The sequence below is a fragment of the Canis lupus genome, chromosome 29, assembly GCF_048164855.1.
Source record: "Canis lupus baileyi chromosome 29, mCanLup2.hap1, whole genome shotgun sequence".
Classification (NCBI taxonomy): domain Eukaryota; kingdom Metazoa; phylum Chordata; class Mammalia; order Carnivora; family Canidae; genus Canis; species Canis lupus.
In genome coordinates, this window is record NC_132866.1 from 22,183,650 (window position 1) to 22,210,852 (window position 27,203).

At 42.6% G+C, this 27,203-nt stretch overlaps 1 protein-coding gene across 5 annotated transcripts in view; it reads left to right on the forward strand.

Annotated features, from left to right (window-relative positions):
* The first annotated feature begins 1,130 nt into the window (after positions 1–1,130).
* Positions 1,131–27,203, forward strand: part of SORCS1 (sortilin related VPS10 domain containing receptor 1) — a 506,783-nt gene continuing 480,710 nt past the window's right edge. For all 5 annotated transcript variants that reach the window (XM_072805397.1, XM_072805395.1, XM_072805394.1 and 2 more), the window contains exon 1: positions 1,131–1,700. In XM_072805397.1, the coding sequence (XP_072661498.1) occupies positions 1,131–1,700 (570 nt within the window). The remainder of the gene's footprint in view (positions 1,701–27,203) is intronic.

The following is a 27,203-nucleotide window of genomic DNA, read 5'->3' on the forward strand; positions in this document are numbered from 1 at the left end:
CTCTGGGCCAGGCACAAAAGACACCAACTAAATACAGCACCGCGCCCCTCTTCCTGTATCTATTTGCACACAGACCTCTAACAGACTCACAATATGTATTTATTGAATTAACCACTGACAGATATTCCTACCGCATAGGACAGTGTGTCGAGCGGGGGATTAAAACAAAACAAAACAAAAAAAGGCAAACAAAATAAACCGGCCACTTGTTCCAAGTTGCTCACAATCCCTGGCCTCGGAGAGTTAGTGGTCTCTTAGGGAAGCCGAGATAGACGCCCACCAAGATGCGGGAAGATCGGATTCGAGCACAGCGAGCGCTTTAGGAGGTCCGGGAAGGAATCTAAGCGTAGTAATTGAGAGGAGAATCCCCCAAACACCACACACACGCACACGCACACGCACACGCACACGGTCATTTAATTACATCATCCTCTGCCGTTGCATTCCCGGGATCTCCCGGGCTGGGACCGCGGCTCCGCTTCAGCTGGGGTCAGGATGCCCACTCGCGGAGGCTAAGGGGGCAGAGCCCGGGAGGCCGCCCAGCCTCCTCGTCTGACCTGCTGCAGGAGACGGGGAGGGAGGGGGCGAGGGGGGAGAGGGCGGCGCGGACCGCGGGACCCGGCGCAGCGCGAGCAGGAAGCCCCCGCGCCGCGAGCGCCCCGAGCCCGGCGGCCGCCCCCACGGGAGGGGCGCGCGGGGCAGCAACGAGCGCGGAGCCGGCGGCCGCGGGGGCGCAGAGCGGGCGGCGGCGGCGAGCCCAGGGGGAGGGTCGGCGGCGCCTCCAGTCCCCGCGGCCGCCCGCGCCGCGCCGCTCGGCAGCGGGACGCGGCGCCCGGAGCCCCGGCAGCCCCCGCCCTCCCCGCCTCGCGCCCGCCTCCCGCCCGCGCGCCCGCGCCCGCGCCGCCCGCGACTTCAGTTCGGCTCCACCCCCGCGCGGCGGCGGCTCGCTCGGGGCGAAGCGCGCTCGGCACCAGCCCGGCCCGGCGAGCGGCCGCCGCCTGCCCCGCGCCGCCTCCGCCCGCCCCCCGCCCCCGCCCCCGCGCGCCCCAACTTGGATGGAGTTGGGGTCCTGAGCGCCCGCCGCCGCCGCCGCCGCTCCGGCCCGCTCCCCGCCGCGCTCCGCTCCCGCCATGGGAAAAGTTGGCGCCGGCGGCCGCTCCCCAGCCCGGCTGGGCGCGCTCCTCGCGGGCGCGGGGCTCCTGGTCCTCTGCGCCCCGGGCGCCCGCGGCGGCGCCCCCCGCTGCCCCGAGCCGCCCTCCGGCCCGGCCCCGCGCTGGGCTCCGGCTCCGGCTCCGGCCGCGGCCGCGGGGGCCGCCCCTCGCCGGGGGCCGCCGCCCCTGCCCCTGCCCCTGCCCCTCCTCGGGCGCCCCCTGTTCGCCGTGGCCCCCGGGGACCGAGCGCTGCCCCTGGCGCGGGCCCCCGGCTCCCGCGCGGCCGCCGAGGTCGCCCCGCGCTCGGGCCGGCGGAGGCGCAGGGAAGCGGCTCGGGGCAAGGCTGGCGGCGGAGGGCGCGCGGGCCGGAGCCCCCGGGGAGCGCCGCGGGACGGAGCGCGGCCCGAGCCCGGGACCCCGGAGCGGGACCCGGACAGAGCCACTCGCTTCCGGATGGAGGAGCTGAGGCTGACCAGCACCACGTTCGCGCTGACGGGCGACTCCGCGCACAACCAAGCCATGGTCCACTGGTCCGGCCACAACAGCAGCGTGAGTTCATGGGGCGGTGGGGCGGCAGGGGGCAGGGGGCGGAAGAGGCGAAGGGTTAAGGCGGGCTGTGCGATCCGATGGAGAGATGGGGGGGGCGGGGGGGTTGGGGTTCCTGGACTTGAGAGATGCTGCAAACTAAAGTCTTCCCTGCCCACCTCCCCTAGGAGCTAATGTCACCCACCAGGAGACCCGTGGCACCATCAGAGTCCTCTCCGACCCCCCGCCCCGAAAGCTTCAAACAGGACACGCAAACCCCCATTTCCTGGTCTCCTCGGCTGTAAAGAGCTGAAAACCAGGCAAACCTGGGGGGACGCGGGGTGGGAAAGTGTTTTGAATGTGGAGGTGAATGGGTTAAATTTCCAGGCAGGATGACATTCCTTTAAGTGACTTTGCCTTCACTTGCTAGACTTAAGGGTGAGCACAAGCGAGATCGAGAAGACTTTATTTGTAAGCTTTTAATTTTTCTGCAAAGCTCCTCACCCCATCTTCCCCATAAGGAAGAGATATGCAGTGGACACTAAGGTGCCCTTAATGTATCCTCTGTTTCTGGGGCCCAAGTGGATGCAAGTTTCAGGAAGGGAACTCTCCAGCATCTTCTAACAGCACCAGCCAGTGTGTTTTGAGAGCTGGGGCTTTCCAGCCTGTGAATGAGTGGTTGTTCTCCGGCATGATCAGTCCCAGGAAGATCAGATATATCCCAGTGACAACAACCCCCTGTTCTTCCCCATTGCCTGACCTCCTCTAGAGAAGAAGAGTACAAAGAAAGACTTAGATGTCCCTTTTATGAGGGGACCAGAGGGATTGCTGGATCCCAGGAGGGTGACACTGGGGAGAGTGGCTGCAGGTCGGTGAGCTTTGGCCACGTCGCGGGGGAGGGGGGGGGTTAGATTTTTAGAAAAGTCTGCGTGTGTCTGGAATCTGGGGTAGCTCTTCCAGCTAAAAGCGCACCTGGGAAACTTGAATGAGCTGAAATAGTAAAGATCTAGCTTTGATGGTAATAACCGAAGATGATTTACAAGTGTGGAAAGTTCTCTGAGCTGCCGTTAAGCAGACGAGAAGAACATGCAAACCAAGGATGGGTAAAATGGGGAGAAAAAAAAATCAGAGTTTTCAGCTTCCATCAGGTTATTGACATTGTAGTATTTGTAATATGCACAGTCTGTGCAGCCTGGTCCCTTTCAAAATGTTTTTAGTTGTGATGTCATTGCCAGAAACCTTCCCCGGGAAGCGCCGCCTGAGTGAGTTGTGCTCATTGTCAGCTTTTTAATGAAAGTTGTGAACGTTTTAAAATCATAGTCTGTCATTATAGGTTCCTTGGGTCTATAGATATAAACTGCATTAAGGCAAACCATGATAAATAGTATTTTTGCATTGATGTCTCTGTCCTGAGAGCATCAGCAAGGTTTTCCCTACAATTCAGGTCTCGGACGGAGGCTATGGTTTTCTCTGGTTCTCAGGAATGGTTTAATCAAATAATTGAAGCTGAAATTCTTTCCATTCACGTTCTGGAGACCCTTGCCCTCATTTCTTACCTTAACCATCATATCTCTCATATCATAACCACTAAAATTAATCCCCCAATTTGAACTTGAATCTTCTTAAACCGATTGAATAACTTTCACACTGCTTTATGTGATTAACTCAAAGCTTCTGGCTTTAAGGGAGATTTTAGACACATCAAACATATTATATCTTGTTGTATCAAGAAGTAAAGGACATTGGACTCAAAATATTTCTGGCTTTTAATGTAATTTGAACTGTAAAATATCACTCATCCATTAGACCTTTACTTTAGTTCTCATCTCTTGAAAGATCTTGGAAAGAGCTGGAAAAGGAGAGTACATCTTTGGCAAATTTTAAGCTCCATTTAAGAAATGGCGCCAAGCACTGCCAGCCTTTTTTTTTTTTTTTTTTTTAAATGATGCTTATAAGCTCAGTTGGACTTATTAGGGTCAGGGCTTGGATGGGCAATATGCAGGGATGTCTGAGATAATGTAGCAGATAATCAAGGTAGTGCATGTTCAAGGTTTGAGTGCTCAAAGCATGTTGCTAGTGAGATTTCTACCCTTTGAAGTATTTAATTCTTTAAAGAACCCCCCTGCTCCCCATCCCTGCCTGTTTACACACAAATTGCAGGGGTTTTAGTATATATATGCAGCTGCTAGAGGGAGAGCAATAGTCTTTATCCAGGTCCCATGGAACAAAGCTGGCTCAGATTCACAGGAGAGACAAAGTTTAACCGTTGTTTTTGAAGGAAGGCAGAAAAAGTTTTCTGGGCAACTTTGTGATGTGAAAAGCAGTGTGGGGACTTGAGTTCTAGTTCTGCTTGTTGTGTGGTTTGATCTAGGCAAGTTGATTGCACTCTGAGTCTGAGTTTCCTCATCCCCAAGATAGGGCCCATGCCAATTCGTCACCTGCCAGGTTACACATGAGTGCGTCATGACCGTCAAGTACTGGACACCTGTTTGGATCTCTCAACAGCACTTGGCTTCTTTCTCCCCAGGGCAAGAAATCCACTAACTTAAACCTGAGGAGAACATCTTGGGGCTCTCATTTTCTTCACATTTAGATGTCAGACCCCAGTTACTCCATCCGCCCCCAGCCCACTCAGGGCCACAGGCAATACACATCCTCTGAACCTCTCTCACCTTTAGCTAAAAGCCTTGCTAAGTAGGGTTTCTGATGACAATAACACCTGCATTAAAGGTGTAGATGTATGGTAATTATAGGCTGCCTGTCAAACTTGTGAGGAATTCTGGATATTTCTCTCGCCTCCTTCCCTTCTCCTTCCTGCCCCCTCCGCTGTTGGACTTGTGCAGTTGTGTAAAGACATGACTGTTTTGCCTCATCCGTGGGAGTGATGTGATTCCTCTATACTGCAGTCTAGCTTGATGGAAAGTGTTGCTGGAGTTGGTGGAACACCTGGGGGGATCTTTTGGCATGAAAGGTGCTGGGTATGAATCATTTGTCATGAGCTTGGTGTCGTAAGCAAGAACATATTGTTCCTACCCTACTCATCCTAGGCATGCTGTGCCCTGATCTAAATTTATACCGTAATCCTCAGTTTGTTAAAATACATATTTGTCTATATATGCATGTGTGATGGGGCATGTGTTTATTCTTTATTTCCAAGAAATTTCAAAGTGCTACACTTATTAACCCTTACAGCATCCTTGGTAGGTTAATAAGTAAGTGGCAAGTGTTAATATCTATTTTTCATATTTTTATGCTGGAGTCAATTTGAATATTTCAGTTCATTGCTTTGTCCTTTTCTCACTGGCAGTGGTGTTACAAGGTTTGTTAACAGAGGCTTTTACTTGTATTTTGCCATTATGATACTTGAATGCTGGATTTGTATGGACCGTGATGATGGCCTGGTTGATTTCCACCTACCTCTCTGCTTCCAGTTGTTCTGGCACTTGACGTTTACCATCTAACCTTAGCGAATAAACTGAGTCCCAACTTGAGTCAGGTTTGGGGTAGTTGCCCTACGTTTTATCATCTCACTTAATTTTCAAAAAAAAAATTGTCCTGAGTTGATATTTTTATTCTCATTACATAGAGAAGAAAGATGAGGCTCTGGAAGCTAACTTAGATGTAACAAAGGTCAGTGGCAGTTTGGGGCTGGCACCCTGAGTGATATGGCTTCTAAACATCACAGAGTGGCTGGCCCGTCTTTAAGGTTTTCAGGTAGGACAGAAAAACTCAAACCTCTTGGGAGTCGGTATTTTAAATAATCCTCTCTTGGGGTGGATTTCAGATGATGGTGGAGGAGGGCACTTTCTTAGCTGGCAGCCCCATCTCCTTGTAGAAAAGCAAGGACTTTAACATGAGCCTGTCACATTGCACTCTTTACCTTAAGTAGTGATTTGGTTGTTCTCTTATCCGCCTACCTCTTCATCTTTAGTGAGACATGGAATCTGCACCTGGTGATTCATTGAGCACGAGGTAACCTGCCATCATTCAGCTCTCGGATCTGGTGTTCTTCAGGAATAGATTCCTTTTCTAAGTTACTTACAAATCTGATTTTATAGAGAGGTTGTATATAAACACTTGCTTTGTACATTTAAACATTTTTTTACCTTTTTTATGAAGTAAAATGATAAATGATTTTAGCTTTCCCTCACAAGCCCACATAATTCCTTCTGATCAGTGCTTTATGCTATTAATGAACGTTAATATGGTGTGACATGGAAGGCAGTGGGTTTGGAAGCAAATTTGAGTTTGAATGTTAGCTCTCCTGCTTGCCACACTCTACCTTGAACAAGGCAATTAAATTCTTTGAGCTTCACTTTATAGGATGTCTTTTGCAGACTTTTCCCGAAGATTTGACATCACATATATGAAGTGGCTGATATATAGTAAATGCTTAATAAATGCTACTTGTTCTTTTTGTTGCAGAAATAACTCTATTGGCAGAGAAGAATACCGAGTTACAGTCTTGACTGTGTAAAAAAAATAGATATGGGGATCCCTGGGTGGTGCAGCGGTTTAGCGCCTGCCTTTGGCCTAGGGTGTCATCCTGGAGACCCGGGATCGAATCCCACGTTGGGTTCCCAGTACATGGAGCCTGCTTCTCCCTCTGCCTGTGTCTCTGCCTCTCTCTCTCTCTCTCTGTGTGACTATCATAAAAAAAAAAAATTAGGTATGTAGTCATAATGTATCCTGTTAAAATTGTGTGGCCTCAGTTTCATCCTCTCTAAAAGGATGCAGACAGACCAGAGCATGACAGAAATCCCTTACAGGTTAAAATTCATTTATTAGTTTGTTCAGCCTGCGGATATTTTTATCTACTACATTTAAGTAAAGTGCACTCGGAGTGTTGGGGATGCACAAATGACACAATGACCCATACCCATGACCTACAGAGAACAAGCCTTTCATCTCACATGATTCCTCCTTTTTCTAAGGTTTATGTGTATATCTATTTATAGGAAATCAAAACATTGGAGATCTAAGCAGGCATTCATTTCAATGCGGATTTGCAACAAAACCTAAAAACCTAATTTATTATGTTTACTGTATCACAGCTTCCTGTTAAGGAACTTTCTATCTTTGAACAAAAAAAAAAAAAAGAAAAAAAAAGCTTTGGATGAGACTGTGAAGTTAGCTTCTCTTAAGATAGCTAGTGGGGTTTTCTAGAGGAAATGATCTGAATGTTGACTCTGGGAACTCTAGCCACATTTTTTTATAGAGAACCACCCCCCCACCGAAACTCATAGACTAAGGCACAAAAGCTGATGGAATTATTTATTTAATAATTCTTTGGTAATTTATTTAAAAGAACAATTGCTCACCTCCAAGGAGAGATGGCCCTGTGGCAGCATTGTGCTAAGAAGCTTACACAAATTACCATATTTACTTTTAATTCTACAAACATGTATTGAGTCCTAATATTTGTTAGACACTGAGAATAGAGGTATGTGTGGAGTGGTGCACATAGATGTGCCCTCGGAGCCCTTTCTATCTTGTACCCAAAGAGTCCCCTGAAGAGACAGAAGCTTGGTGTCCCTGAGGGCACAGCAAGCTATAGGAGTTCGGAAGAGGATCAGACATCAATAAACTGGGGTGGTCTTCAAACCTCACTGCAGAGCAGGTGCTTCAAGTGGACCTTGAGACAGTAGATTTTGGTGAAGAGATGGAGATTATTACAAGGATATTTGGAGCTGAATGGATAGTGTAACTGAAGGGAAAGCATAGAGATGTCTAAACTGTGTATTCCAAGAAATGAGCCTACATTAAATGTAAACTAGGTTTAACTGAAGTTTTAATATTAGTAATAGTTTTTAAAAATATTCCTTAAGCAAAGATATACACATTCATCTTCCAGTGACTCTGGGTATAATCCAAGCCCCAAAAGAAAATAAAACCAGTATGTCCACTTCAAGATATGATTGCCTTTATTTGAACGTTAAATCTCAGCTGGAGACATCGTTGTTTCATTTTTACCTAGACATTTGCCACACACAGTTTTCCCCAAAGGGTCAGAAACATCAGTGGACGGGCTGCCCATAGGGTAGGTTAATCTGGCTCCCAGCCAGCTGATGCTAAGTCACTGAACATATGTAAAATATTTGTCCCTGTCTTTGTGGATGTCTCCATTACTCTTCTGTATCTCTGGCTAGAAAGGGTGGAGAATGCATCCATGTGTCCTAGAGAGGAAACTAGCCAAAATGGTGTGGCTGCAGCAGCCAACAGGGATGGCAGGGTATAGGCATGGTCAGTGTGAGGTGGAGCCGGACAGCATGCTGGTGGGATGGTTACTCTGGAGGGGCAGGGCTCTGCTCAGGTGGGATGAATGGAATTGTCAAATGGTTGGCAAGAAACAGAGGTGGGCTCTTGCTGAGCAATAAGACAAGAACAGAGCCTTTGTAAGTAGAGAGTAAAAGGACATGAATGTTCTTAGGAAATCCCAAGTGAAATTTTCCATGTGTATAAAAGATACTGTGTCTGTTTCTATAGCACTCCTGAATGTTGTTATACCGCTTTAGATCACTTATAGCCATCTCCTTTGCAAAATGCCTCAGCTTTCAAAGATTGGAATATTATTTCCCCTACCTCAGTTTTTTTTCCCCCCTCACCACAGGCCTATGAGATAGGAAAGACAAATATCATCTACATTTCTCAGGTAGGGAAGTCAAGGCACTGCTATTAAGCAGGTCAGTTAGTGGAAGAGGATTGCCGACAGCATTTTATCACACTATGACTGATTCTTGGTTCGGCCCACCCGTTGGCTTTCCACAGGCAAGAGTTAGAACACAGCTGCATCCTAGCCTCTCTGTTTGCCTGAAGCTTGTGCACCTGTGTCTATAATGTTTGCCGATGTGGGAAGAAGTGTGGATATTTGCCATGGAGCTCCTGAGTTCTAGGCCCAGCTATTCAAATTATTTATGCTGGGCTTCAGAGCAAGTGGTCTCATAAAAAGTCATGCTCCTTGGCAGTGTTTAAACCTTTCAAAGGGGACCCCAAAGAGAGATGATGGGACTTTCTGCAAGCAAGGTGTCTGGCAAAGACCCATTCTCCATATTCCACTGATAATGGACTTCAGAGGTCAGATTACTTATAACTGAGCTAGTTGTAGGGGCGGATTGGGGGATGAGAGGGGCATAGACACCTCTTCCCTTCCTTAATTGTTGGATGTAGAGAACATGTAGTTTAAAATAATAGTAAGTGCGGTCTCAGGCAAGGGAAGCTAGCATGTCAACATTTGTGGGCAGGAGTAGTCAAAATGAAAGATGCCTATTGAAACTCATGGATTTTATTTGCTCAAGGATTATAACTGAGTTACCAGCTATTGCCTTTTCTACTTCTTCTGACTTTGAGAGTGGGGATGGGGATGTGAGCAAAGGATAATTGATTGAACACCATGATAGCTCTCTAGAGCCAGATAAGGTATATTGATTATAATAGAAGCCCCTCTTCATAATAATATAAATAACCACCAATTTAGTGGGCAGCTTCCCTGTAAGTAGATTCTAGAGTATCACATTATTTCAGTCCATCCTCCCACTACCATAATACAAATGAGGTATTATTGTCCTCTTTCTAAAGTTGTGGGAGTTGTGGTTTAAGGAACTTGCCCAAGGTCACCCAGCCAGAGGGTGGCACAGCTGAAATTTGATTTTTGCCCTTTCTGGTTCCAAAGCTTTTTCTTTGATCACATTGACCCTCTGTAAGGGTTCAGTTCTGAGTTTCTTTAGAGAAAACTTCACATGTCAGTGAAGAGGGGTGGTAGGGGAACTCCTGGCATAAACACCCCACCTCGGGGTTTTCCCTGTCCTAACCTGATTTCAGAGCAGTAACCTGATACTTTTTACTTGGTAATAAACTGTTTCGTGATGCAGTTTGATCAAAGCCTTAAGGGCCATCGGTCCCCATGAGTGGCTCTCCTGGGGTTATTAATACATGTCTTCTGTTATTCTGGGAGGATGCGTGGGATGTGCTATTTGGTGTCTCTCTTCTGGCTAATGAACCTAGAGTGACAGTATGGACAACTTGAACATTTTCTAAAGAAAGTGCTGATAAGAATCATGTTATCAGACCACCAACTAATCATGTTGTGTCCTGAAGCCAATGGATTGAGCCTCTAGTCATCTTCCCTAACCTGAGTAGCAGAGGCTATTGAGACACAAAATTATGGGCCATAGATCCTTTTGCTTTGGGGTCTTTGGGGGGAGAGTTGAGGGGTTAAAGGCAAAAGGCCTTCCCCTTCCCAAAATGTGCTCGTTAAAAAAAAATATTTTGTCTATTTGAGAGAGAGAGTGCACACATGTGCCTAGTTGGAGGAGGGACGGGGAGGAGAAGAAGAAGCAGACTCCCTGCTGAGCAGGGAGCCTGATGTGGGTCTCCATCTAAGGACCCTGAGATCATGACCTGAGCTGAAGGTAGATGCTTAATTAAATGAGCCACCCAGGCACCCTCCAAAATATTTTTAAAAATATTTTACTTATTTACTCATGAGAGACAGAGAGAGAGAGAGAGGCAGAGACATGGGCAGAGGGAGAAGCAGGCTTCCTGCAGGGATCCCCGGTGTGGGACTTGATCCCAGGATCTGGGATCATACCCTGAGCCGACCAGGTGTCCCTTGATATTGTTTCTGTTTCTGCAGTTACATTCATTCTTCCATTCCAGTTTTGTTTTCTTATAAGAAGTCCAGGACTCTTTATCACTCTTTTGTCATCCCTCTCAATGTCTCTGGCTGTTTGCACAGAATAGTTGTAATAAGGCTCTGGACCTAATTTCCAGTGTGTGTGTGTGTGTGTGTGTGTGTGTGTGTGTGTGTTGGGGAGGGGGAGATTCCACACCAAGCAATTCTCTGACACCAGCAGGATGTGGTATAGCCAGTTTTGGCACCATCTACTCAGAAATGGCATCAGATTTCACCAATTAAGAGCTCAGTCCCTCAGGACTGCCACCCTCCACCTCCCAAATTCAGGTGCCAGGGTGTCTCCTGTTGCTTTTGACCAGGCAGCTATAGTTCAGAAGTTCTAATGACTCTGTCCTTGGGTTTGATTAATTTGCTAGAGAAGTTTACAGAACTTAAGAGAAACATTTTATTTACTAAATTGCCAGTTTATTACAAAAGATATAACTCAGAAATAGCCAGGTGGAAGAGATACTTTGAGCAAGGTGTGGAGAAAGGGCCTGGAGTTTTTGTGCTCTCTCTGAGCGTGCTGCTCTCCCTGAATCTCCACATGTTCACCAACCTAGGATCTTTTGGAACCCTGTCCTTTTGGTTTTTATGAAGGTTTTATTACATAGGCGTGGTTGATTAAATCATTGGCCATGGGCCATCAGTTCAGCCTTCAGTCCCTCTCCTATTTCCAGAGGTTAGAGAGTAGGACTGAGAATTCCAGCCCTCCAATCAGGGGGTTGGTGGTTCTTTCAACCGGGCCCCATCCTTAGGTGTGGTCCCATAGTCCTCTCATTAACACATCTCTCTCACAACTTAGGAAATTTCAAGGGTCTTGGTGCCAGAGGTGAAATGAAGATAAAATATACATTTCTTATTAAAAGTCACAGTATCACAACTTGCTTACTAGATATTTGTTGTTGTGGTGGTGGGAAAATTTCCTCTGTCCTTCAAAGTTCTTCTAGCTAGGGACACCTGGGTGGCTCAATTGGTGAAGCATCTGCCTTTGGCTCAGGTCATCATCCCTGGATCCTGGGATCAAGCTCCGCCCCTGGGATCCCTGCTCAGAGAGGAATCTGCTTCCTTTCCTTCTCGCCCTCCTCCTGTTCATGCACATACATGTGTAAATGCTCTAATAAGTAAATAAAATCTTAAAAAAAAAAAAAGTTCTTCTAGCTGATCCAAGGATTAAATTGACATGAGACACAGCAACAGAAAATAAAATTTAATTCTTACATGTAGGGAATCCACATAAACATGAGATTCCAAATATGGGTATAAATAAATATGTCATTTCAACTAAGGAGAAAGGGGTATGAGACTTGAGGGCAGAGGAGGACAATTCACAGGAAGATGAAAAAGAATAAATGTATGGTAAACAAAATGCTTTCTGCTCTATATGGAAACAAGAAGACACAGAGAGCAATTTTAACAAAGACCTTGCTAGTTTCCTCCCTGTCTCCCACACCTAGTTCATATTATACTATGTTGTCTATGGTGATAGCTCCCTTCCTGGAGCAGGTCCTCCATCTCAATTTTTTTGGGCAGTTGGAAGAAGGTCAAAAATTCTTCCCTAAGTCTTTTGGGCTTTGATTATTTTCAGCTTGAAATAATCTTTGCACCAAAGTGGCACATTTTAGGGGCCAGACCTTAGCAACTATGGTGTTTTATTTGCTATTTCCATGGGGAAGATGGCTTTTCACTTAGAACTAACAACCCATGATGTTGTTCATGTATGTTGTAGAATATTCAGGCACTAAAAGATTGCTTGTGTAAATATATACATTGAATTGGGAAACCCCCACAAAAATACTGGGAAGGGAAAAATATAGATTACAAAATAGTACAAATATAAGCCATATGAAATCGGGGTTTTTTGGTCTGTGTTGTTCCGTCAAATATCTCAAGCCCCTAGAAATATACCTGCACATGGGAGGGGCTCAGTACTTTAAAAAATTTATTATATACTGTAAAATACCACTTCTGTTAAAAAAATAGGAAGGGTGTGATTCAAAATGTTCTGTGATTATAATGAATGTTGGGTTTATAGGTAATGTTTTTCACTTGTCCATAGTTTTGCTTTTGTTGTTTCTCAATAAACATGCATTGCTTGAGTTATTTTTTTAAAGTTATTTGAAAAATGGAAAAAAACAAAACAAAAGTGAGCAAGCGAGATTTTGAACTTGGCCTCATTAGAACTGAATTCCCGGCAACTGAACGAAACAAAGAGCCCACGTTCAAGTTTCCTGATTTGCTTCCAATCACTGATGTTGGGAGAAAGCGATTGCCCAGGGTTTTTGAAAAGCAGCAAGATCACTCTGTGTCTCTCTTCAGAGTGAGCAGCAGCAGGGGCTACCAGGCCTTTTGTTTACCCCCTTGCTGCTTCCAGAACGAGAGATCTGGAGGTAATTTCACCAACCTGACTGCCAACCCCTGCCAGAAATTCTGGTAGCCTCTTGTCTCCAATAAAAGAGCATGGATTTCATTTTAAATCTCAGTCTCTGTCTTGAGCTCAGTCTCCGTCTCTAAATCATATATGTACATACGAGCACAGATATAATAGATGTGTGCATCCCCATGCGTCTCCATATGCTCACTGAGGCTGAAGCACTGAACATGTACAACACTTACATCTCTGCTCTCAAAAGTGGAATATTAGACATTGCTGTAAAGATGTTCACTGATTGTGAGAGCTGAGTGGAAGAACATCCAGAGCACAAGGAGAGAGAGAAAGAAACCCAGGAAAGAGACAGAGAGACAGTAGAAGCAGAGAACTGGAGGGAATGAGAGAATAAGAGGGAGAGGGAGAGACATATGAGATCCTTACAAAAGCAGAGAGAAAGACATAGAGCAAAACTGAGACATCAGAGATAGACCAAGAAGGAACAGGGTAAGGAGAAGATGAGGCAAGACACAGACAGACCAGAGACAGAAAGGCAGATAGACAAAGACAGAATTATAAACAGAGGAACGGAAGCACTGGAATAAATCACAGAAAGAGAGAAAGAGATGAAATAGAGAGGAAAATGTGTCAGTGGGTGGAGTGAATTCACTATCAACCCAAAGAGTGCAGAGTAGAACTGAGTCCTAGTCTGATGGCACCCTTGTCCTGTAGAGACAGCACTTCTCTGGCCTTTGCCCTGGGTGGGGGTTCCTACCCAGCCCTGTCATGTTGCCAGTGAAGCCAGCCACTCTTGCGTATGTGGCAGCTCTGAGAGTCATGCATGTTGGTCAGCTGGGTGTGGGCTGGAAGGGGTGCATGTAGTATTTATCCATTTTTAAGCATGTCTTCAGAGTGATTTCCTGTAGGAAATGGAACTGATGGTCTGGATGCTGGGAAGGCAACTTTTAACCATTCCTTTTATACCAGTCTGTGCTGTTTTGAATTTTTAACATGGGCATGCATTTCTTTAATAATAAAAATACTAAAACATGCTTTAAGTGGCTGTTGTGTCAGCACTGTGCTGAGTGCTGAGAATACAAAGATGAATAAGACCTGACCTTTACCCTTGAGGGTGAATATTCTGGTGGAAATAGACACATAAACAGATAGATTGCAATTTAGTATGATAAGTACATAATAGCTGTAATAGAGTTTTGTTCAAAGTGCTATGGGAGCAAAGATGAACAGGGAACAACTAATTTTTCCTGAGAGTGGGAGGCAAGGCTTTAAAGGGAGGTGACATTTAGGCTGGTCTTTATACAAGATGAGGAGTTTCGCAGACGGAATAGGACCAGGCAGGAGGAAAGACTAGTCCTGCCTATTTTAAACTACCCAGATCTTAGGTCTTGGATTCATTTTAGGTTGTTAGCACAGTCGACATGGTGTGACAAGGATGGCACTCTCTTTCTTCGTCATCTCTGTGCCCAAGATATTTCAAACCAAGGCTTACAATATGTTTAAATATCAGATTAGAGTCCCTAGTTTAAAAAGTCCTATTAAGTTCTTGAACTCACACTAACAAAAGGAACCTGATTTTCCCAAAGGGTAAATTTTCCCCCCGAATCTTTGTGTACCCATGTATGCTAGTACATTTATGTGCACAGATGCACACACTCTCACACACAAACACAAAATCTTATGGCTATCTTCTCTATACACAGGAGAATTTGATTAGGCAGTGATGGGATTTTTTTCCAGGCTATTCTATATGTTTCTGCCTTTAAAGAGTTAAAAGTGGGTGTTTCTGTCATTTTATTGGGAATGCTTCCCAAATCTGTATGGGGAACTGGGTGCATTAGGGTGAGTTCGATGATCAGCCCTTAGGATAGCACTATTATTCCAGGCAGTAAGAGAATGCATATCTGTGTTATCCATACTGAACTAGTATAACTTACAAATAGGAGGAAGAATATATATATAAATATATAGGAATAAGTTTAGCCTTTAATTGGTTGATCCCTTTTCTTCATTCTTGTACACAAAGAAGAAAAATGAAAAAAGAACAGAAAAGGATAGCAGGTAAGGAAAGGCATGGTCAGAGATAAAGGGCGATGTGCTCTCAGCATTGGCTCACCAGCCTATGAGTGGTTGAAGGGACATTTCTGTGGTCTTTGAGTTTTCTGTGCACATGACTCTAAATCAGACTGTGGTTTAAGATGATGTTGCAAAGTCCAGATCTGGCTTTCAGACTTGTGACTTAGGAATTTTTGCCTTAAAAAAAAAAAGGAATTTTTGCCTAGACTTTTGAAGCTGCTGTAGTCAATTCAATGACTCAGGAATTTCATCATATTCAGACAGAAATGACTTGAAAATGTGCTTTTCAGCTAATAATAAATATGCCTTGTGACATATGAATGACTATCCCCAAAGTGTAAGATGAACTCTACTGTGGTCTGAATGTGCCCCCCACCACCACCCGGCAATTCATGTGTTGAAACCTAACCCTCAATGAGGTAGGGCTTTTGGGAGGTGATTTGGTCATGAAGATGGAACCCTCATGAATGGGATTAGTGCCTTTATAAAAGTGACCTAAGAAACTCCCTTGCCCTTTCTACCATGTGAGGACACAGCAAGAAGCTGCCAATTATGGAACCAGGAAGTGGGCCTTCACCAGACACTGGATTTTATTATGTCTTGATCTTAAACTCCCTGGGCTCCAGAACTGTGAGAAAGAAATGTCTGCTATTAATAAGCCACCCAGTCAGTGGTATTTTGTTATAGCAGCCTAAATGGACAAGACAAGTTCTGTGAGTCACCTAAGCCTCATTTCCTGTAAGCGTTTCCTTGATATTTATTTAATTTAGATTAAAATCTTAGGAAAAGGAGAAGGAAAAATTGTATTTGCCTTAAAAGCTCATCAACTAAGGAAATACCCAAGTACCTCTTGCTCAAACTAAATGTAGGTCTTGTCATGAACAGACATTTCTCCAAAGAAGGCATACAAATGGCTAACAGACACATGAAAAAGTGCTCAGTATCACTCATCATCGGAGAAATACAAATCAAAATCACGGTGAGATGCCATATCATGCATGTCAAAATTGGCTAAAATGAACAATTCAGGAAATAACAGATGTTAGTAAGGATGCAGAGAAAGGAGAACTTTCTTACACTATTAGTAGGAATGAAAATTGGTGCAGCCTCCCTGGAAAACAGTATGGAGGTTTCTCAAAAAGTTAAAAATAGAACTACTCTATGACCCAGCAATTATTGCACTACTAGATATTTATCTAAAGAATACAAAAATAGTAATTTGAAGGGACACATACACCCCAATGTTTATAGCAGCACTATCAGCAATAGCCAAATTATGAAGAGCCCAAATGTCCATTGACTAATGAGTAGATAAAGATGTGTATAATGGAATATTACTCAGCCATCAAAAAGAATGAAATCTTGCAATGACGTGGATGGAAATAGAGTATATAATGCTAAGTGAAATAAGTCAGAGAAAGATAAATACCACATAATTTCACTCTTATGTAGAATTTTAGAAACAAAACAGATAAGCATAGGGGAAGGGAAGGAAAGATAAGATTAAAACAGAGAGGAAGGCAAACCTTAAGAGACTCTCAACTATAGGGAACAAATTGAAGTTTGCTCGAGGGGAAGTGGGCAGTGGGATGCATTAAATGAGTGATAGGCATTAAGGAGGACACTTGTTGTTATGAGCATAGGGTGTTACATGTAAGTGAGGAATCACTAAATTTTACGCCTGGAACCAATACTACACTATATGTTAACTAACTTGAATTTAAATAATATATTGGAAGAAAAAAATGAATGAATGAATGTAGGTCTTGAAAATATCTGTAAAGAAGCAACACTTATATTAATTACCATTTGAGGGAGAGACAGTAATTTATCTTCTTCACATGTAGCATTTGAGGTAGTTTGTTTAAGGCAGGGTAAACAAACTATGACCCATGGGCCAAATCTGGCCTGAACTTGTGTTTGCATGGCCCACGAGATAAGAATGGTTTTTACATTTTTAAATGGCTGAGAAAAATAAAAAGTAGAAGAATAGGTTGTGATACCTGAAAATTATTTGATATAACGTTTTCTTGGACACAACCCTATGTATTTACTTACATATTGTGTATTGGGTGATTTTGTGCAAAAGTGAACAAAGTTGAAACATAAAATGACAAAGTTGAATAGTTGTGACAGAGATCACATAGCTCATAATATCTAAAATATTTATGCTCTTTGCCTTTTTGGGAAAGGTTTGCCATCCCCTGTTTGAGGAGATTTGAGAGTGTGTGAGTAGCAGAGCACAATGATGATACCAGAATTGTTACCTGCATGTTACTTGAGGGTGGTCGCTTGACTCTGATTCTCTTGCCTTACAGGCATACACACTATTAGCCACTGCAAATTCTCAATTCCAGCGTGGACCTTTGGTTTTCTGTTTCTGTCCCTAGGAAGAGAGGAAGTCACGCGATTTCCTCTGCTTAGAAACTTAATTAGTCATGCTTTTGCCCAGTTAAATCCATTTCATTCTTTAAGTCTTTGCTTGGATATCAACTCCTTGGTGAGAGTTTCTTCAACACTTCCAAGAAGAAGAGACACCTAAATCTTATGAGAAGAGATCTTATGTGCCAAGTTACTCTCTTCATGTCTCTCTCTAAGCCCGGGCTTGTATTCCAATCAATGGACAAGGCTCTGTACCATTCATTTTTATGTACCAGTATTTGGCACATAGGAGGTGCTTGATAAATATACTTTAAAATATCAGAAATAGGAGGTGCTTGATAAATATACTTTAAAATATCAGAACACTGGAGGCTCAGTTGGTTAAGAGTCTGACTCTTGATCTCCACTCAGGTTGTGATCTCAGGGTCTTGAGATTGAGTCTTTTGTTGGCCTTTGCACTCAGTGGGCATTCTGCTAGAGATTGTCTCTCTCCGTCTTCTACACACACACACACACTCTCTCTCTCTCTCTCTCAAACAAATCTTTTAAAACTAAAATATCAGAACACTAAAGCAGTATAGGATCATTTTATTGGCCTTTTTTGATAGGGAAGGTTACTGGTCAACATTGAGACACCTAATGTTGGGCTACCTGGATATTTTTACTGTCTTGATTCATGAAGTATAAATTATCTGAATTGGCTCATCCACAGAATTCAAGTAAAATGACCCAAAATTAGACAGACAGACACACAGAGAGAGATCAAGAAAGAGAGCATAGATTCAAACCAAATAAATCAAATTGTGTTGGAGTCACAGCCTCCTCATAGCAGGTGGGGTAGGGCTGTGTCTTAATGAAGTCTGATGTTCTTGCTGCCAGGATGTGCTGATGGCTGGTAGGGGCTAGCATTGCCTCAGGCCTGAGGGAGAAAATAACTTCATGCTCCTAATTTAAGGAGCTGGATTGAGAACCAGCCCCCATGATACAGAAGTCTCAGCAAGGCCAGAGCATTTGAGAAATGGTGAGGGCATATTGCATTGTGAGAAATAAAATTGCATTGTAATAATAGACAGCTGAGAACTGAGAGCACTGTGACAATGAGAAAAGAATTGTGGATTAACGGACATGTTTTCTCAGGCACAGTGACCCGAAGGTGTTAGTGGATTTCCCAAGTGAGTCTGGACATAGTGGGAATTCAATTAAAGGTAGGTAAGGACGGCTATGTATCGAGAACTTAGGCAAAAGTTGATAAAATAATAACCAACGCTTACTGTTTACAGTGTGCCGGGCACTATTCTTGGTAAGACACATATCAGCAAAAGGAAGTAGGCAATGTCATTACCCCATTTTAGAAATAAGAAACTGAAAAATGGGAGGTTAAATAACCCACTCAAGGTCATTAGGATAGCAAAAGGTAGAATTGGGATTTCAATCTAGACAGCTAATGGTTTAAAAAACTCAGCTCTTTGCCATTATATTCTACTGCATTGGGGACACTATGATATTTCATCTTTAAGTAGCTTCAACTTCTTCAAGTTGTAAATCATCATTTATCATGTGCCTAATGCATATTAGGTGTATGCCAGGTTCTGGGAATTTGTTCATGATTAAATCAGTAATTGTCTTGACCCTTCATGTACTTAGAGCTTGGTGGTTCATCCATAGACTCTCTGTAGGATTTAAAAGATTATGATCCAGGACTCCTTTTGAGAGGTAGACTTTTCAGAACTCCTAAGGCTTACTCATTCCTTGGTAGTTAATTGAAAAGAATTGTGGGAGAAACATTTTTTAATGATATGAACATTATTAGGCAACAGGTAGAGTTCTGGTTGTCATGGCTAAAATGTATTCACAGAAATCTTTGTCTAGAGAGATATAAACACTTAGGGGTTCTCTTTGTCATGGACTTTGGCATATTAGTGTTTGGGTGTGGGTGTGGGTGTGAAGGACGTTTATAAACACATACACATCTCTGCTTCTGCCTTCATATCTAAATCATCAGCCATACTTATACCAATAACTGGACAATCTTGTTCAGTGTCTCTGCTTTGTTTTCTGAGTTTGAGGCAAATTCTATTATATAGGTATATAATAAACTATAGGGCTGCTTTTCAATGAAAACAAAACTACTTGCCTGAGTTATGTGATTAAGCAAACATTTTCTCTATAGATGGGAAAAAATGATAAAACTGCTTCAAATGCAGCAGTAGCTATAGCACTGAATTAAAAGTAGAGCTGAGCCTGGGTGCCTCATTCAGTTAAGCATCTGCCTTCAGCTCAGTTCATGATCTCAGGGTCCTGGCATTGAGCCCCTGTCAGGCTCCCTGTTCAGTGGAGAACCTGCTTCTCCCTCTTCCTCTGCTGCTCCCCCTGCTTGTGTGCTCACTATCTCTCAAATAAATAAATGTAATCTTTTTTTAAAGGTAGACCTAAAGTGACAGTTATTTAGCAAAAATTTTAAGGTTATTTCTTCTTGAAGTAGTTTTCCTTGTTTTACTTGAAGAATGTTACTTTCTATTTAAGAAGGAGTCCTTAATTTCTTTCTCTAAATCAGGGACTGTTTAAACTAGATAGTGTTGTATGCAACTTCTGTATTTCATCCTAACAGCTAAGTGGCCCTAATTCAATCAGAACACATTTGAATTGTCTGACCTTGATCTATTATTAAAACTACCCTATAGCCAACTTTTTTGTGTCTTTAATGGACTTCCTTATTTTTAGGTCTGCTTACATTTTACTTATGCTAAATTGCTTGCAAAATCATGGGTTTCTAGTTAAGACCTATTCTTTTTCTTTGTTAAAACACTTGGTGCGTGCTACTTAATTTTCCTGCACAGCGATTTTTTGTTGGACAGAGTTTCTTAAAATGCAATATTTGGACTGCAGTCCAGACAGAAAACCAGGATAGTAAATGAGTTTCACATCCTTTAGACGAGACAATTTCTGCAATATGCCTGTCTGGGATGACTGACAAAATGTTTCCTTCCCATAAGTTGCTGGTTTCTGGCCTTTCTCCAGTCTCATTTTCTTGTAGGTGATTTAATTCAGCAACTTTCACTTCGCTATCCCTGGTAGTTCAAATATCTTGTACCAGCCAGAAATGCCTAATGTGTTTGCCCAAGATTTTCCTACCAAACAATCTGCTTTACTCATTGCTTGCCTGTGTTTTAACACCACCTCCTACTCACATCGGTGTTTATCACATTGTTTGGTGATGGATATGAGTAGAGAAATCAGAACGCTTTCATACCTCCCCCTTTATCCACGGGAAGATAGAGATTATCACCACCTTGCTGAAGAGGGAGGTAGATTAAATAGCACCATGCACCCTGATAGCTTAATTCTTTAAAGGAGGCCCTACAGAAAGTCTTGGCATATTGACGTAACCATTTATTTTTTTTCTCTTTTTCAAGGAGTGGTGTGATTATTTGTCACACATATATCCTTATAATCCTCCAACTGAATGCAAAATGCCTTTCTCCCCTCTCTGAAGCTACTGTTTCTCAAAAAAATGTGAACACAGCTACGCAGGTTAGAGGAACGCTGTGCTGAATGGGGAGAGAAATAGGGAGGGATTCAGCAGGTGGAGCTGTTCCCTGTGAGGCAGTGCTGAACCTAGCTCTTGCTGTGGGCTTCAGCCGCTCAACTGCTACATGCCCACCTGGGCAAGACCAAGGGCTCTTATTTGTTTGGGAGAGACAAGTTAACTGCTGCAGGATTATGTTCTCTTTAAACTCAGGCAATACTCCACGTGGGTATATCCCTTTATATGAAGAGATGGGGCCAATGTGTGTGCCTAGCTCTGTAGCTGACCATTCTGATACTCAGGAACATCATCTGTGGTTAATAAAAGCTTATAAGAGGAAGGAGAGAGTGATAGTTGAAAATATGGACTGGGTTACCTTCCGGTTTTGTTTTATATTTTCTAACTTTTTGCCTTTTGTTGTAGCATCACACAAACCTTACACGTGCTTAATTTTCTATTATGGCTGAGAATACAGAAGTAGTCCTCTTCTCAAGTGGCTCACGGTCTAAGGGTGAAGATACATAGTTAAAATACTTTTGGTAAGTGCCATATACAGGTATTTACAGGGGAGAATAATCTAGCCAGAAAGGCGATGGGTGAGGTGATGACATCAGCAAAAACTTCCAAAAAGAGGTAACACATCATGTCCCTGGTAAATAAAAAGGATAAATGGGAATTTTCAGGTGAAGCAGCAAGGGTTGGTGCATGTGGCAGCTCAGAGGTCCCAGAGGGGACAGACCATGAAGGGTAGGGAGAGCCACTGGCATCGTGTAGGAGATGCAGGAAGGAGATGAGGCCAGAGGAGCAAGCTAGCATCATATCCTGAAGGGTCTTGCAAAGCAAACCATCATATCCTTAAGGGTCTTTTAAACCAAACCTACTATGTTCTGAATGGGTACCACTCTGAACATTTTAGGCAGTGATATGATCAGCATTTCAGTTTGGAAGAAGAAACATGGTGATAATGAATTGGATGGAAGAAACATTGGAGAAAGTGGGCCTGGTTAGAAAGCTCCTTACAGAACTCACTAGTCCATTGAGCACATTTGTGAGGCACTGTGTGAACAGCTGAGTACCTGACTGTGGGTGCTAATATGTGCCTTATGACCTTTACACATAACTTTTCAATATAACACTACAGAGGGCAGGGCCAACACACACAGTGTGTCACAAAATGTGTGTGATCAATAGTGATACCTTTTGTCTGTTATTACTTCAGCCTTCATCTTTGGAAACATAACATGTATGACCTCAGCAATGCAAGAAGCCGGAAGCCAGCTAGAGAGAGACCTGTGGTAGACTTCAGGAAGCCCAGGTGTGACCCTACTTCCATCATAAATTTCTGGATACCTGATGTGACTCATTTTAGTTCTTTGGGTTTACTTTCTCCCTTCTGAAATGGAAATGTCAGACAGGGCAATAGCCAAGATCTTGTCCATTCTACAGACCTATAAATGTGATCCTACCTGTGATCTAATGGTAAGAAGGATTTGAAATGGTATTTAGGAAGACCTGGGAGAGGAGCCACAGGTGAAACTGGAATTTACTCTCAAGTACTAATGATTGAGAGGACTTTGTAGGGATAGAGAGTATGGATTTGAACCATGCTAAAACATTTTAATATAGCTCACTAAACAGGTAGTATATAAATATAGGCTATGGATAAATCTGCTGAGCATACAAGTGGTGTTTAGTAAATATTCAAGTTAATTTTAGGCAGTTCTAACAAACAGATGACATCTATATTCCTCTAGTCCCTGTGCCTAATGTAGTGCCCTTGTCACGGTAATGCTTGAGAAATGTCAGCTAATGAGATGATTTAAAATGCCTTCTTCTGAGCATGATTGGAAATTTTCGTAAGAATAGCACTAATGGCCTTAGCTGCTTCTTGCAGTGCAGGTTCTCTATCCCACAAAATTCAAGCTTCCCACACAACCTCCAGTAGGATTCATGATAGCAGTCCTCGGTGGGAGCTCTCCTAGAATCCTTATCTCCTGGGCTCACATTTTAATATCTTTCCTCCTCCCAAACTTCTGCTACATCAGAACACCACAAGACAATGGTGAATGTCCCTGGGAGGCGGCAAATGAGAGGGCTACCCCAGGATCCATTTTCCCAAAGTTGAATGGGAAAGCTTTGGAAGACTAAAGCAGGGGAGGATAATACAAGGTGCCCGATCTCTCTTCCTCCTCCACCATCCTTTTTCTGTCTCCTTAGAATCAAGCTTTATTTAAGTGTGTTAAGTTGTCAAGGACTGTGTTGCAAGTCAGGGGGAAAGAATGGGGCTATTTTTCAGAAAGGTGAACACTGGAGTTTTTTATAGTGCTGTGTTCAGTGAAGCCAATGGGAGATTGTATTGAAGACAGAAAGTGACACTGCTGCCTCAGCATAGCTCCCTAAGTGCAGGACCTGCCACAGGGACTGTACCGGGGAAGCTCCTGTATTCAGCATGAAGCCAGGCATCTGGGGAGTTGTGATCAAAGGCGAAAACTCCTCTTTGCTACAGCCAGCCTCTAAAATAGACCCAATTAAGCCCTTAACTAGGAACCCAAGGGATTCCTCTGCCCTATACTCGTCACCACTTCATGCTACCTAGGACTTTTGCATGCACACAGACAAGAAACAGTAATAATAACCTCTTTGTGTGACATGATAAAGAGCCAGGAACAATTTTGAGTTAATGATCTGAGCCCTGCCCCAAAGCAAGTCTGCATTACATAACTACCACCTTCTTGAAAAAATAGTCCAATAATCCCTATTGGGCACACTGCATACCTTCTCAGCTTGTTCTGGCTTGGAGAATTGTAACAGTGTGAACAGCTGTCTCAAAGAGGAAATGTTGAAGTTTATGTTTTTACCTAAAGGTGACAGTAATAATTTTAATTTGTTCTAATGTTAAATAATATGGTTGAGCCTCTCCCCTCTATGATGTCCGTCTCTGGAAAAGTGGTCAAGATAAAAGTTTTCCCAAAGGATTATCTGTACAGGTTCTTGGGAACTCAATTTGAGTGCCTGTGGATATTTTGCTAGATACTTCTATTCCTTCCTTTTCCACCAGTCTGATTTTGGTAATTGAGCGTTGTTAAGTGTTGGGTCCCTTATGAAGCAGAAAGATCTCTGAGGTCATTTCATCTGATGCCCTCATTTTACAGATGAGAAATCTGAAGACTGTAGAAACTAAACTAAATTTTGCAGTGAAGGACTTCAGAGTGGATGCTTTTGATTTTTATAAAGAGTTCAAAATACTGATGATGTAATTTGGACTTGGTTTGGATTCTTGCTTCTGCCATTCTTTGGATTCTTGGTTCTGCCATTTCCTAGTTGGGCAACATTGGATAGGTCACTTACTCTCTCCAAGAGATTCTCTTCTTCACCCATAAAATGAAACATCCACCTAGATTTCTCTGAGTCTTACCAGAGATAATACATGCAAAGCATTTTGAGCAATACTAGTCCAAACTTAAGTACCACACATGTTAGCTGTTGGGACATTGAAAGACCTTTGAGAGAATGTACCTATAGATGTCTTGATAATTCGTTACAGGAATATATACATATGTGCATATATATATTTTTTCCCATATCACAAAGGTCGATGAGACAACAGACCTTTATAACAGAAGAGTTTCTACTTAAAGCAATTGTAGAATGCATTTTCCTTAAAAAGTAACATTATAAGCATTCACTGAGAACATTCAGAGCTTTAACTCAGTCTGTGACAACATGGTCTAAGAAAAATGAATATATGTTCATTTATTTGAAAACTCAACACTTAAAAGTCAGCCACAAAGAAGCAAACCACAAAAATGATAGTATGGAATTATTGATTAATTATTTAGTCTTACTAAACTGCATGTCATGAAATTAGAAGTTTGAATTTTAACAACTTTTAACATAGCACATTTTTTATTTTCATTATTTATTGAGGTAAAAATGGTATATAACATTATAGTAGTTTTAGGGTACAACAAAATTCAATATTGCATAGCATCACATACAAAGTGTCACCACAGTAAGTCTGGTTAATTATATTCCATTGTGTATGTGTGTGTGTGTGTGTGTGTGTGTGTATATATATATATATATATATATATATATATATATATGAATGAATAAAGAAACTATTATATATATATATATATATATATATATATATATATTCATCCAGTAATTTTTAAGGAACCGTCATACAATTTTCCAAAGTAGCTCTACCCATTTATGTTTCCACTAATAGTGTAAAAGGGTTCCTTTTCTCCACAACTTCTCCAATAATACCTGTTATTTCTTGACTTTTTAATGATAAGCCATTATGACAGGTGTAGATGATACCTCATTGGGTTTTGATTTGTATTTCCCTACAGATGAGTGATATTGAACATCTTTTCATGTATCTGTTGGTCATTTCTATGTCTTCTTTGGAAAAATATCTATTCAGACTCTCTGACTACTTTTTGATTGCATAGGTTTTGTACTTGCTATTGAGTTGTCTGGGTTCTTTATATATTTTATATATTTTGGATATTTGCTTCTTTGCAGATAACGTACTTACAAATATCTTCTATTCAGAAAATTGCCTTTTTAATTTTGTTGATGGTTTCTTTCACTGTGCAGAAGCTTTTTAGTTTAATATGGTCCCATGTGTTTATTTTGCTTTCATTGCCATTGCCTTTGAAGTCAGATCCAAAAAAAATATATTACCCCTCAGTTTCTTCACATTCAAAATGGGGTTGATAATGGTGACCTCACAGAAGTGTTGTGAGAGATGAATGAGAGAATGCATATGAAGCACTTTGTGCTGGGTTAGGTGGGTGGAGATTCCGAATACCTGCCAGTTATAATTTTTAGCTTTATGTCTGGGCTATTATTATCATGTCTCGGTGACTACAGATTTTTCAGAAAGGACTGTGCCATCACTAGAAATAGTTCAAAAAAAAATCCTGCCAAAAGATTAGTCCATAAGGATTGATTACATTTTATGTTCTGGATGGCGATGGAAGAGCCTCATGCATGCAGACTTCGCTAATTCTGAAGTCTTGGTGTATATGTGTGAAGGCCAGACTATGCCTTTAAAGGTATACTTTCCATTTTTCCCTCTATCTTTCCTCTCCTCTTTCTCTCTCTCTCCTTGCCCTCTCATTTGTGTCTGCTAGGATTTACTGGGAGTTCACTGCTAAGTCACCAACTGATTTCAAGGGCAGACCACAGGGTCTAGGTGGGAGTGTCCTTACTTTATTTGGGAAGATTTTAGAAGGATAAACAACAATAATGGAAATTGTATTTTGTTTTGGTTCCCCCACCCCCAGGCTTTCCAGATAAGCTCATCTTACATCAGCAAGGCTAAGACTAAGTGTATACCTCTGCCTATTATCAGCTTGGTGTCTAATTTTAAAAATTATGTTTGTATGTATTTTTCTAAAACCAGCAACTTAAATGTCCTCCTTTCTACCTGCAATTTCTTTTCAAGAAAGAATATCCAGATGATTTAAGCAAATGAGAATTTAATTCATAAGATTTAATCTTATTTCTGTGCTTAGATTCATAGCTTTAATCTGTAAACAAGCACATCATTAGGGAGATAGGTAATTACACAAATTAGATTGGAGAAACTTTGCCAGGGGAGATGGATTTTGTTTACCCTCATGTGTTTGGCACCAAAGGAATTTCTCTCTCATGCAAAGCTATGTCTTGTGTGGCTTGAGAAAAGGAAAAGAGTGGGAAGTGTAGGGAAGGGACACTTTTGGCCTTAGGACTGAGTCTTGTAGCAATGAATGCTTGTCTGGCCTCTTCATGGGAGTTAGTCTTTTCAAAGACAGCACAGAGCATGGAGCAAATAGAGGCATTAAGGTTTCCACGTCTCAGGAGCCTGGCACGTTTGTTGCTTAAACTGTGGTCTTTGTTTTAAATGCGGAATCTGAAATTAAAGGATGTGTTTTTGCACATGCTGAAAGGTACCCATGAACCATCAATCAAATTGTCCTGGTAATCTTTAATGTTAAAAGTAATGTCTAAGATTTCAAAAAAGATACATGATTCTCAGAATGTGCCTGGTCTACTTGAGAAGTAAAATGTAAATATGAATTGATGTTTCTATTTGCTCATCTTAAAAGGAGGGACTGGCAAAACTTGGTGAGTAGTGTAGACCATCAACCTTGGAAGGAGTTTATAGGCAGACATGGTGACTGAGGGGTGAGGCAGTCAGGGCAGGTTGGGAAGGAGAAAAGACATTCTCTGTGGAAAGATGGATCCTCATGAGGAATAGATGCAATAGATTTGCAAACCTAGTTTGGATCCTGGACACTAAGTGTTTTATCTTTCTCTCATGGGCATTAAAGATAAGTTAATACTTTAAGTAAAAAGTGACCTAGAGACGCCTGGGTGGCTCAGTGGTTGAGCATCTGCCTTCAGCTCAGGGCATGATCCTGGAGTTCCAGGATCGAGTCCTGCATTGGGCTTCCTGCATGGAGCCTGCTTCTCCCTCTGCCCATG